General features: G+C 32.5%; 1 protein-coding gene across 1 annotated transcript in view; it reads left to right on the top strand.

Annotated features, from left to right (window-relative positions):
• RABL3 (RAB, member of RAS oncogene family like 3) overlaps positions 1-12,744 on the top strand; it is an 82,858-nt gene that overhangs the window by 63,930 nt on the left and 6,184 nt on the right. The window contains exon 5 of the mRNA XM_037836366.1: positions 10,277-10,427. Coding sequence (XP_037692294.1) covers positions 10,277-10,427 — 151 coding nt within the window. The remainder of the gene's footprint in view (positions 1-10,276; positions 10,428-12,744) is intronic.

Below are 12,744 nucleotides of genomic sequence, written 5' to 3'. Positions count from 1 at the left end.
CCTATGCATGTTTTATTAGTTTTATACTTAACTATTTAATATTTTTGAAACTATTGTAAATGGTACTTTTTTTTTTTATTTCAGTTTCAAACTGTACATTGCTGGTCTGAAGAAATATAATTGATTTTGAATGTCGATCTTACATCCTATTATAGTCTCCAGCTGTAATGCGGATATGTCTATTTCTCCAGAGAATTCAGTCAGTTTTTGCTTCACTTATTTTGAAGATATGTTGTTAGGTACTTGCACATGTAATATATCTTCTTGATTAATAGACCCTTTTTCTTTATGTAATATCACTCTTTATCCCTTTCCCTTTTCTTTGTTATGAAATCTTTTTCTGATAATAATATAGTCATTCCAGCTTTCTTTTGATTAGCATATAATATATTTGCATATAATTTTTTTTCCATCCTATTACTTTTTTTTCTTGGACTTTATTCATTGCAATTTTTAAAAGCTTTTTAAAATATATATATATATACACACAACTCAGTTTCCCATTTTAACCATTTTCAAGTATACAATTCATTGATATTGATTATATTCACAATATTAGGCTACCATCACCAATGTCTATTACTCAAATTTTTCATCCCCTCAAGTAGAAGCTCTGTACCACTAGAACAATATATTCCCATTCCCCTCACCTCACAGCACCTGGTAACCTGGACCCTATCTGTCTCAATTTGCTTATTCTCAGTATTTCATATCAGCAATATCATATAATATGTGTATTTTTGTGTCAGGTTTATTTCACTCAACATGTCCACAAGGGTCATCCATGTTGTGTCATATATCAGAACTTCATTCCTTTTTACAGCTGAATAATATTCTGTTGTACATATATACCACATTTTGTTTAGCCATTCATCTGCTGAAGGACATTTGGGTTTCTTCTACTTTATGGGTATTGTAAATAATGCTGCCATGAACATTGGTCTACATATATTTGTTCAAGTCCCTGCTTTCAGTTCTTTTGACCAAGAAGTGGGATTGCTGGGTCATATGGTAATTCTGTGTTCAATTTTCTGAGGAACTGCCAAACTGAATTCCAAGTGGCTACACCGTTTTACATTCCTACCAACAGTGCCTTAGAGTTCCAATTTGTCCATATCCTTGTCAACACTTGTAATTTTATGGTTTTTAATAATAGCCATTCTAATCAGTGTGAAATGAGATTTCCTTGTGGTTTTGATTTCCACTTCCCTATCAAAATCCCGGCAGCCATTTATGTAGAATGGATAAAAATTTATCCTCAAATTCATATGGAATCACAAGGGGCCTTAAATAGCCAGATAATTATGGAAAAATACAAAGTTGAAGGTCTCATACTCCTTGATTTCAAAACTTACTCCAAAGCCACAGCAATCATAGCAGGAGTTACTGGCATAAAGATAGATGTTTAGACCAATAGAATACAGTTGAGACTTCAGAAATAAACCCAAACATCTATGGCCATGTAATTTTTCAACAAGGATGCCAAATACGTTAATACACCATTAATAGAGCCTGGTACAGTCTGTTCAACAAATGGGTAAACTGGATATCCACATGTAAAAGAATGAAGTTGGAATCCACATGTAAAAGAATGAAGTTGGATTCCTATCTCATACCATATACAAACATAAACTTTAAATGGATCAAGGACCTAAGCGTAAGAGCTAAAACCATAAAACTCTTAGAAGATAATATAGAGACAAATCTTTATGACCTTTGATTTGTCAGTGATTTCTTAGATATCACACCAAAAACATGAGCAACAAAAGAAAAAAGAGATAAGTTTGACTTCATCAAAATTAAAAACTTTTTTACATCAAAGGACATTATCAAGAAAGTGAAAAGACAACCTACATAATGGGAGAAAATAATTGCTAACAATATATCTGATACAGGTTTAATATCCCAAGTATATAAAGAAATGCTACAACACAACAACAAAAAGACAAATAATCCAATTAAAAAAAGAGCAAGGGACTTGAAGAGATGTTTTTCCAAAGAAGATTTATAGGTGGCCAATGAGCACACAAAAAGATACTCAACATCATTGGTCATCCTTTTACTTTTAACGTATGTTGTATTTGAAGTGAGTTTCTCATAAACAGCTTATAGTTGGATCATGCTTTTTTTTTTTTATTCCATTCTGAGTATCTCCATCTTTTAATTGGCCCATTTAGATGATTTATTGTAATTATTTTTATGTTTGGATTTAAGCCTACCATTTTATTATTTTTTTATTTGTTCCCTCTGATTTTTGTTCTTTTTTTCACATACCTGCCACCTTTTTAATTAACATAAATATTTCTAACTATTCTGTTTTATCTGTTGTACTCTTCATTATATCTCTTTGTATAAATTTTTTAGTGGTTGCTGTTGGAATTACAATATATATTTAGCTTTTTATACTCTACTTAGAATTATTTTACTACTTCTAGTGGTCAAATACAATCATACATGCCCCATTACCCTCCCCTTTATATTACAGCTATCTAATATGTTACATCTACATGCACTGAATCTACATGCATATATAGTAGTCTTATATAGTTCATCTGCATACATTGAAAACTCCATCTGACAATAAATTTTGCTCTCAGCCATCAAATATATTTTAAAGCATTTGGGAGAAAAATAATCTTATATATACCTATATATTTAACATTTCTGTTGATCTTTTATTCCTGATGTTTCAGGTTTCCTTCTGATATGATCTCCCTTCTGCCTGAAGAATTTATTTTAGCAATTTTTTAGAGCAGGTTTGCTGACCATAAATTGTCTTAGTTTTCCTTTATCTAACAATACCTTTATTTCACCTTCATTCCTGAAGGACATTTTTGCTAGATATAGTATTCTAGGTTGATTGTTCCATAGGTAATGCATCAAGTGTGTTTATATTGTGTAAAGAAGCAGTGAAAGTATAACTAGGAAACTTATAAAAATGGTTATCTATAGGGGGCCAGAGGAAATGGATAGAATGGGACAGGGGTAGGAACAAGACTTTTTATCATATATCTTTATGTAAGTTTAAATTTTGAACCATGTTGTTTTAGTTTGCTAAAGCTGACAAAATGCAATATACCAGAAATGAGTTGGCTTTTACAATGGGGGTTTATTAACTTACAAGTTTACAGTTCTTGGGCCATGAAAATGTCCAAATCAAGGCATCAACAAGATGATACCTTCTTCCAGATCTTTTCTGGGGTACATACAGCTTCAAACAATCACAAATGTAAAAAAAAAATTTAACTTTTTATTACAGAAAATTGCAATAATATATAAATATAGAGAATAGTATAATGACACCCCATACACCTGTCACCCAGTCTCAGCAGTTACCAACATATAGCCAATCTTGTTTTATTCTACCTCTAGCCTCCGCCTTTACACACTCCCAACTGGATGTTAATGATGATGATGATTACTATTTTCTATCTCTACAGATTTTCTATTTCTAGACATCTAAGTGACTTCATGCAGTATTTGTCCTTTTGTCTTGCTTATTTCACTGAGCATAATGCGTTCATGGCTCTTCCATGTTCCAGCATGTCTCAGAACTTCATTCTTTCTTATGGCCAAACTCTATTCCATTATGTTTTGGTACCCTATTTTGTTTATCCATTCATTTGTTAATGGAAATTTGGATCATTTTCAACTTTTGGCTATTGTAAATAATGCTGCTGTAAACATTGATATACAAGTATATCTGAGACCCTATTTTCACTTTCATTGGGTATAAGGGAACTAGAAATGGAATTGTTAGAACATATGGTGATTCTATATCTAACTTTTTGAGGAACTGCTATATTTCTTTCTGCCTGCACCATTTTACATTCCTACCAACAATGCACTAAATTTATGGTTTTCCACATCCTCTTCAATACTTATTATCCTTTTTTTTAATGTAATAGCTGTCTTTGTTAGTGTGAAGTGGTATCTCGTGAATTTGACCTGCATTCCCTAATGGCTAGTGATGGGAGTATCTCTTCATATGCTTATTGACAACTTGTAAGTATTGCCAACTTCTTTGAAAAAATGTCTCTCCAAATTCCCTTGTCCATTTTTTAATTGGGTTATTTGTCTTTTTGTTGTTATGTTGTAAGAGTTCTTTTGTATTCTAGATAGTGAACCCTTATCTGATAACATGATTTGCAGCTATTTTTCACATTCTTTAAATTGCCTCTTCATTTTCTTGATAACATCCTTTGATGTAAAAAAGTTTTTAATTTCGATGAGATCAAATTTATCTATTTCTTTTATTTTTTTGCCTGTGCTTTGGGTTTCATATCTAAGAAATCACTAATAAATCAAAGGTCATGAATATTTGCCCCTATAAAATCTTAAGTGTTATGGTTTTAGCTCTTATATTTAGGTCCTTGATCCATTTAGAGTTCATGTTTGTTTATGATGTGAGGTAGGGGTCCAACTTTACCCTTTTACATGTGGATATTCAGTTTTCCCAGCACCATTTGTTGAAGAGACTATTCTTTCCCCATTAGCATGTACTTTAGCACTCTTGTCTAAAATCAAATGGCCATAGAGTATGGGTCTGTTTATGGACTTCCAAATTCTGTTGAAATTGATTTGTGTGCCTATCTGTTTTGATTACTATAGCTTTGTAGTACAATTTGAAATGAGAGAGTGGGAGTCCTCCAACTTTGTTTTCTTTTTCAATATTGCTTTGGCTATTTGGGGACCCTTGCAGTTCCATATTATTTTGAAAAAAATACTGCTGGAACTTTTATAGGAATTGAATTGAATTTGTAGATTATTTTGGGTAATATGCCCTCTTATATTAAGTTGCCCAATCCATGAACATGGGATATCTTGCCGTTTATATTTTTTTAATTTCTTCTTTAATTTCTTTCAGCAGTACTTAGTTTTCAGTGTACAAGTTTTCCTTGGTTAAGTTTATTGCTAGATATTTTATTCTTTTAGATGCTGTTGTAAATGGAATTGTTTTCTTAATTTCCTCTTTGGATTGTTCATTGATAGTGAATAGAAACACAGATGATTTTTGCGTGTTGATCATGGTCTCTGCAACTTTGCTGAAATAATTTATATTAGATCTAATAGTTTTTCTTGTGGATTACTTCAAATTTTCTATATATAAGATCATGTTATCTGCCAAAAGAGATAGTTTCACTTGTTCCATTCCAATTTGGATAACTTTTATTTCTTTTTCTTGACTAATTGCTCTTGCTGGAACTCATAGTACAATATTAATAGCAGTGTTGAAAAGTGAGCCTTGTCTTGTTCCTGATCTTAAAGGGAAGATTTTAAGTCTTTCACCATTGAGTATGATTTTATCTGTGGTTTTTGATAAATAGCCATTATCATGTTGTGAAAGTTCCCTTCTATTCCTTCTTTTGAATGTTTTTGTCAGGAAAGAGTGCTGGATATTGCCAGATGCTTTTTCTGCATTGTAATAATCATGGTTTGTTTTTGTTTTGTTTTGTTTTTTCTTCCTTCATTTTATTTATGTAGTTTATTGCATTGATTGATTTTCATATATTGAGCCAATCTTGCTTTCCTGGAATAAATTCCATTTGGTCATGGTGAATAATCTTTTTAACATGCTGTTGAATCTGGTTTGCTAATACTCTGTTAAAGATTTTCACATCTAAATTCATAAGGAAGATTGGTCTGTAACTTTTTTGTGATGTCATTGCCAGGAATTGTTATAAGGGCAATGCTAGCCTCATTGAATGAAATAGGAAGTATACCCTCTTCTTGAATTCTTCAAAAGACTTTAAGAAGGATTGGTTTTTATTCTTCTTTAAATGTATGGTAGAATTCACCAGTAAACCAATCTGATCCTGGTCTTTTCTTTGGTGGAAGGTTTTTGATTATTGGTTAAATCTTCATACTTGTTCTAGGTTTATTGGGGTTTTCTGTTCTTGAATCAGTTTAGGTAATTTGTGTATTTCTACAGTTTTACCACTTTATCTAGATTATCTAATTTGTTGGCATACATTTGTTGTATATATATATTATTTATAATCTTTTATTTCTCTAAGGTTATTAGTGATATTACCATTTTCATTTCATTTCATTAGTTACTTGCATCTTTCCTTTTTTTTCTTTGTCATTCTGGCTAAAAGATTGTCAATTTTATTGGTTTTTTTTTTCAAAGAACCGACTCTTTGTTTTGTTGGCTCTCAATTTTTTTTTTCATATTCTCTACTTCATTTATGTCATCTCTAATCTGAATTATTTCCTTCTTTCTTTTAACTTTGGGCTTACTTTACTCTTCTTTTTCTAGTTCCTCCAGATATGAAGTTAGGTTATTAATTGGAGATCTTCTTTTTAATATAGATATTCATAGCTACAAATGCCCCTCTGAGCACTGCCTTTGCCTATCCCATGAGTTTTATGTTTTGTCTTTATTTTCATTCATCTCTAAGTCTTATTTCCTAATTTCCCTTTTAATTTCTTCAAGTCAACAGTTGTTTAAGAGTATGCTATTTAATTTCCACATATTTGTAAATTTTCCAGTTTTCGTAATGTTTATTGATTTCCAGCTTCACTGTATTGTGATCAAAGAAGTTACTTTGTATGATTTCAGCATTTTTAAATTTGAGACTTCTTTTGTGCCCTAATATGTGATCTATCCTGGAGAATGATCGATGCACACTTGAAAAGAATGTGTATTGTGCTGTTGTTGGGCATTCTATGTATGTCTGTTAGATCTAGTTGATTTATAGTGTTGTTTGTCCTCTATTTCCTTGTTGATCTTCTGTCCAGATATTCTGTCATGTATTGAAAGTAGTAAATTGAAATCTCTAACTATTGTTGTAAATGGTCCATTTCTCCTGTCAGTTCTGTCAGTGGTTGCTTCATATATTTTGGATCCTGTTGTTAGGTACATATATACTTTTAATTGTTATAACTTCTTATTCATTGACCCTTTTATTGACATATAATGTCCTTCTTTGTCTTTTCTAGTAGTCTTTGATTTAAAGCCTTTGATTTAAGTAGACTTTAAATCAAAGTATACTCATACACTCTGATATGAGTTTAGCCATCCCAGCTCTTTTTTAATTACTATTTGCAAAGAATATTTTTCCCATCCTTTTACTTTCAATCTGTTTATGTCTTTAGGTCTAAGATGAATCTCTTGTAAACAGCATATGGTTGGATCATGACTGTTTATCCATTCTAACAATCTCTGCCTTTTGATTTTGAGTTTAATCCATGTACATTTAAGATAATTGCTGATAAGGCAGGACTTATTTCTGCCATTTGGCTAATTGTCTTATAGTTTTATACCACTTTTTGTCACTCCATTTCTCCATTACTGCCTTCCTTTTTGTTTAGATGATATATTATGACCCACTTAGAATCACTTCTTATTTCCTTTTGTATAAACTTTTATATATTTTCTTTATGGATACAATGGCAATTACATTTAGAACTCTAAATCTGTTACAATTTAGTTTATATTGGTACCAACTTAACTTCAGTGGTCAAACCTACTCTGTTCCTATATCCATCTGTTCTCCCCTTTGTGTTGTTCTTGTCACAAATTGTACCTTAAACCCAGTAACAAGGGTTTGTACTTGTTTTTTATGCATTTTAATTTTAAACCGTCTAAGAAATAAGACTTTTCAAATGAAAAATGCAATATTACTAGCATTTATATTTAGCCATATAGTTACCTGATTCAGATATCTTTATTTATTCTCATAGCTTCAGTTGCCTTAGTATCCTTTCTTTTCAAGGACTCCCTTTAGCATTTCTTGCAGTCGAGTCTAGTGATAATGAACTCCCTCAGCTTTTGTAAATTCTTCATTTCTCCCTTGTTTTTGAAGGACAGTTTGCCATATATATTAGTACTGGGACAGTTTTTACCCTCTGCACTTCAAATATTATTCCAGTGTTTCCATGCTCCGTGTTTTCTAATGTGAAATCAGGTGTTGGTCTTATTAAGGATCCCTTGTATTTAACATGTTGTGTCTCTCTTTCTACTTTCAAGATCCTGTCTTTGTTCTTGGCATTCAATAGTTTGATTGTAATGTCTCAGTGTGGATCTCTTTGGGTTCATTCTGCTTGGCTTTCATTGAGTTTCTTGAGTTTGTATATTTTTATCTTTTCTCAGTTTGGGAAGTTTTCATCCATTATTTCTAATGTTTTTTCTTTCTCTTTATCTCTCTCTTCTGGGACTCTTACGATGTGTTTACTGGTATGCTTGATGGTGTCCCATAGGTTCTGGTGTAGAGAGCAATCTGTAACACTTCTATTCTGCAATTTTTCCTCTGCACTCTCACAACTGGATTATTTTGAAGCAAATCCTAATAGCATATAATTTCATACATATACTTCACTATGAATCTGTAAAGGATAAGGACTTTTTAAATATAACCAAAATACAATTATCACACCAAAAAAATCTAACAATAATTCCTTAAATATCAGGTATTTTCTCATAAATATTAGTTGGTTCATTAAAAACAGTATTTAAATAAGGTCCACTTATTGCATTATTCTCTTAAATATGTCAGTCTTAAATTTCTTTTACTCTTATGTTCCCCCTCCTTTTTTCCTTCCTAGCAATTTATTTGTGGAAGAAGATGGCTTGTTTGTCCTGTAGAGTTTCCACAGTTCTGCATTTTGCTGATTATCTCTCTGTAGTGTCTTTTAAACTTGCTCCTCTGAATCTTAAGTTTTTGTAAAATGGTAGTAAATATAGTGGTCTTAAAGATTTACTTTTTTAGTTTGTGTTTTTACCAAAGTGGTATTGTGCATATATAATTCCTGGTTATCTCTCTCTTTCTGACGTTAAGGTGTTACCAGCCTGAGCTATCCATTATAAAATTCTCCACCAGTTTTTCAACAATCATTTAAAAAACCAACCAACCAGGATTTCAAGATCATGTTCATATGCAAAATATTGTGCAAGTCTATAAATGGCAGAGATGTATTTGCATCAGAGATGATTTTTGATGGAATAAATATGTGAGACACAATTAGTGTATATAGGAAAGGAAACAGCCATCAAGGAGGACATGCTCAAAACTTTAGTCTCTAATAAAGCAAATTTCAGGTTTGGACCATGTCTCCTAATCAGGGTTGATGTTGCTAAGAAGAATCAAAAGCCTTCAACTCAAGCTGTTATTGGCTTTGATGCAATGAATAGAATGTTAGTATTTTTATGAGATGGAAGGTTGCTTAGTTCAAAACAGTTGTGTTCCAAGACTGAACAGTAGCTGAGGCTCTGTAAGATTATTGTAAAGGACATAAAGATTTAGTAACTTTGCCTCTACCACTCCCCCATTTAGATTACTCAAAGAGAATAAAAGTAATGTCAAAGAAAGAAAAAAGCTATTTCAACTGTGTTATATTGATTGGATTATGTAATATTGATTTACTGTCATAAGTTATTCACAACCTGATTTTACTATTTTAAGTTTAGCTTATGATATGTCAGAAATCCAAATCTGTTTTATTTCTTATAGTGAATAGAATTTAAGTCAATCCATTCAGTAATGGGGAGCATCATTTTCATCACCATTCTGTCCTGTGAAATTGCCAGTTACCCAAGACCACTAACCCTAAGTGATTGTTACTGCTAGCCCCCTGTCTCCCATGGCTCTCATATCAGGACTAACAGCTATTTAGTATTAAATTCTTGCCTTTTATTTTGCATTTTAGCTGTTTCCTTCTTTTTCCATATCTTGAATACATCTTTACCCAGGCTCTAATCTATATTCAGTTTATTCTAGCCCTTAACATTCTTACTTTTTATTTTCCTGAAATGATATCTTTTTCTTTGCTATTCATTGGCATTAATGTACATGGTAGCTATAGAGCCTGTGCATACTCCAGAAGGTACCCAGAAGCTTTCTATTTTCCCTTCTGGCACAAGGCTTGAGTGTCATGCAAGGCTCCAGGGTTTTTCTATATAGAAGTGTGAGTCCACTCTGCTTCTACACTGAAAAATTCCTGAGTTCTTACCCTTAGAAGACAGAACTTTGAGGGAGTCAAGTCAAACTACTTTGGTTTACCTAGACAATGCAGTTTTTCAAACAGTCCATAAATAAGTCCATAAAGACATGTAAACAAATTTTGGGCAATTAGCTGAATAGTTGAAACTTGATAGGTGAGAACAGATTGATAAATGAACAACTACATGGAAGAAATTGATAGAAAAGTAGATTTATAGGTGATGAGTGAGTGAAATTACCAGGAAAATAGTATAAGCTAGTTCCATTTAAATACTACACATCTGTGTCAGAAAGGTAAATTGTATTTACCTCTTCATTATTATTTATCACAGGGATTATGATCGGGAACAGTTTGCTGATAATCAAATCCCACTGTTGATAATAGGAACTAAACTGGACCAGATTCATGAAAACAAGCGCCATGAAGTTTTAACCAGAACAGCTTTCCTGGCTGAAGATTTCAATGCAGAAGAGATTAATTTGGTGTGTATTTTTACTAATGCAAGTTTGTATTATTAACAGATAAAGGCAAACCAAAGACTTAACATCGTATGTTCTAGTGCAGGAAGCTTCATACTTGAAGTATTGGGGTTCTACTCCAAAAGTAGCCAAGATTGGAATCAACATATATGGATTGTCATATGGGCACAGTGACTTTTGGCTTCCTTGTATGCTGATTCCTTGTAAACTGAACAATTACCACGATGATCCTGAAGTTGTCCATGTTCAAATTTTATTCTATGAATAATGAAAATCATAGGCTTTTTCATGAGACGTTTTTCAAAATCACAACAAAATCAAAATTAATTAATTAAGATGACAAAGAAGGGTCACTAATACTGTACCTTGATTGTTCTTGCTTTAAAAAAGCCTTTTCATTTCTTAAATTATGAAATATACTTTAAAGGGCAACCAAACAGATAAATGAAAAACAAAAAAATGACAAATGGTTCAAAGTGTTTCATAAGCACAAGTTTATTTAAACTTCTATGTACACAGAGAATTGAGTCCCTTCCTGAGACAGCTAGCTCAATTAGAACCAGAGTTAAATGCTAGTAAGGATAAGAAACAGTTCTCATATATGCCAGTTAGAGTTACCCAGAGAAGGTTGCTGGCCAGCAGCTTCAGTCATGGTTTATATTTCATTGTTCACAAGTAGGATTTATACAACGTAGTCACTGCATGGACATTGCTGATCTGTGGTGGTGGTAGTGGTAGTGCTATAATTAACGGCTGGTATCAATTGAGCACTTATGTCCTGAGCACTGTTCTGCTTTATGTGCATTATCTCACATTCTTTACCTTCACATTAGCCTTATGAGGTAGGTACCATTATTATCCCCATTTTAAAGATTAAGACTAGCAATAGAAAGAGATCAGTTAAGTAGGCCATATTTTCAAACCAGGCACTCTGACTCCAGGGCCATTTTCTACTTAATTATCCTTCAGTTAAAATTTAGAATTTTGGAACGGAAAGAACTCTTAGAAATCATCTAGACCAAAGTTACCAAACCTGTCTGCATTACATTACCAACAGTACCTGTGAAAATTTTGAATAACTACCCCATAGCTGGGGCTTTTTATTCATAAGGTCTGGCATGAAGATCAAGACCTGTAAGTTTAACACATGACTCAGGTGATTCTGATGCCTTAAATCTACAAATCACCATTTGTGAACACTGCTTAGTTCAAACCCATGACCTAGGTAGCTTCTGCCTACCATTCCATTGTTTTTTACATTCTTCTTTGCAATGGAGGGTGCCCTGTCTTTCTGAGCTGCTGCCATGGAATACATGTAAATGTCTGAGGTAGTCAGTATTGGACCAGAGTACTCCAGAGGATTCTATTTGGAATGTATAATATCCTTGCTGAAGTAGAGTTGAAGTTACTTTGTTTTAACAGAATTTCCAAAGGGAAATTTACTACTAGATACACTTAATTTGTTCCAGTGCTTACTTTTAATGTATTTCAGAATGTATCTGTTTCCAGTGCTTGTAGGTTTCTGTGATGATCTAGACACTCTAGATACATGTTATTCCTATTTTCCTTTGTGGAGGCTGAGCCATCTTTCAGTTGTTAGCAAGACTATAAAGGTATTCAAGTGGTGGGACTTTCGCACACACAGTCTCCAGAGAGTGACATACAACATACTTTTGCCTCAAGAACACATCAGAAATTATAGGAAAAGGTTTTGAGGATACAGATAAAAAATGAGAAGGAAAATTGGGTATAAAGAGTTTCAAAAAGAGAGAGCAGTAGAAGACTCAAACCAGAAACTAAAGTGACTGTTAATACCAGTATCATGTTACTGTATTAATTTACTTAAAACTATAGAAAAGCAAGAATTTAGCATAAATGTATAAATCAAAAGTAAAATCCAAGTTATCATATTTTACATAAATGAATGCAAATTGCTCAAATTATAAATAGGGAGAAAATTACTTTTTTTTTTTTTTAAATCATGTCAGGCTTATTGTATCTAGTTCAGATTTTTCTCTGCTATATGTTTACTTCAAAGGAGTCACATTAAAACACCTTACCTAGTTAACGTTATTTTCTCAAGCTTAGACAAGCTATATAGAGCTTCAAATTTTCAGACTTTGCCTTCAGCCGTGATCAATGGCAGTGGCTATCTCTTTCAGCTTTAGAAGTCTCATCCTGAAATCATGGGGTTTCTCTTGCCTCATCAACATGAAATTGTGGAGCCCCAGAATTAAATATTAAGGGGGATTGTCTGTTCATTTGTTGTTTTTTGTTTTAGTTTTTGTATTTTAACACTCTTATTTAGCTCTATTTGGAA

Source organism: Choloepus didactylus, chromosome 1, assembly GCF_015220235.1.
Source record: "Choloepus didactylus isolate mChoDid1 chromosome 1, mChoDid1.pri, whole genome shotgun sequence".
NCBI lineage: Eukaryota > Metazoa > Chordata > Mammalia > Pilosa > Megalonychidae > Choloepus > Choloepus didactylus.
This window is presented reverse-complemented; position numbering and strand designations above follow the sequence as displayed.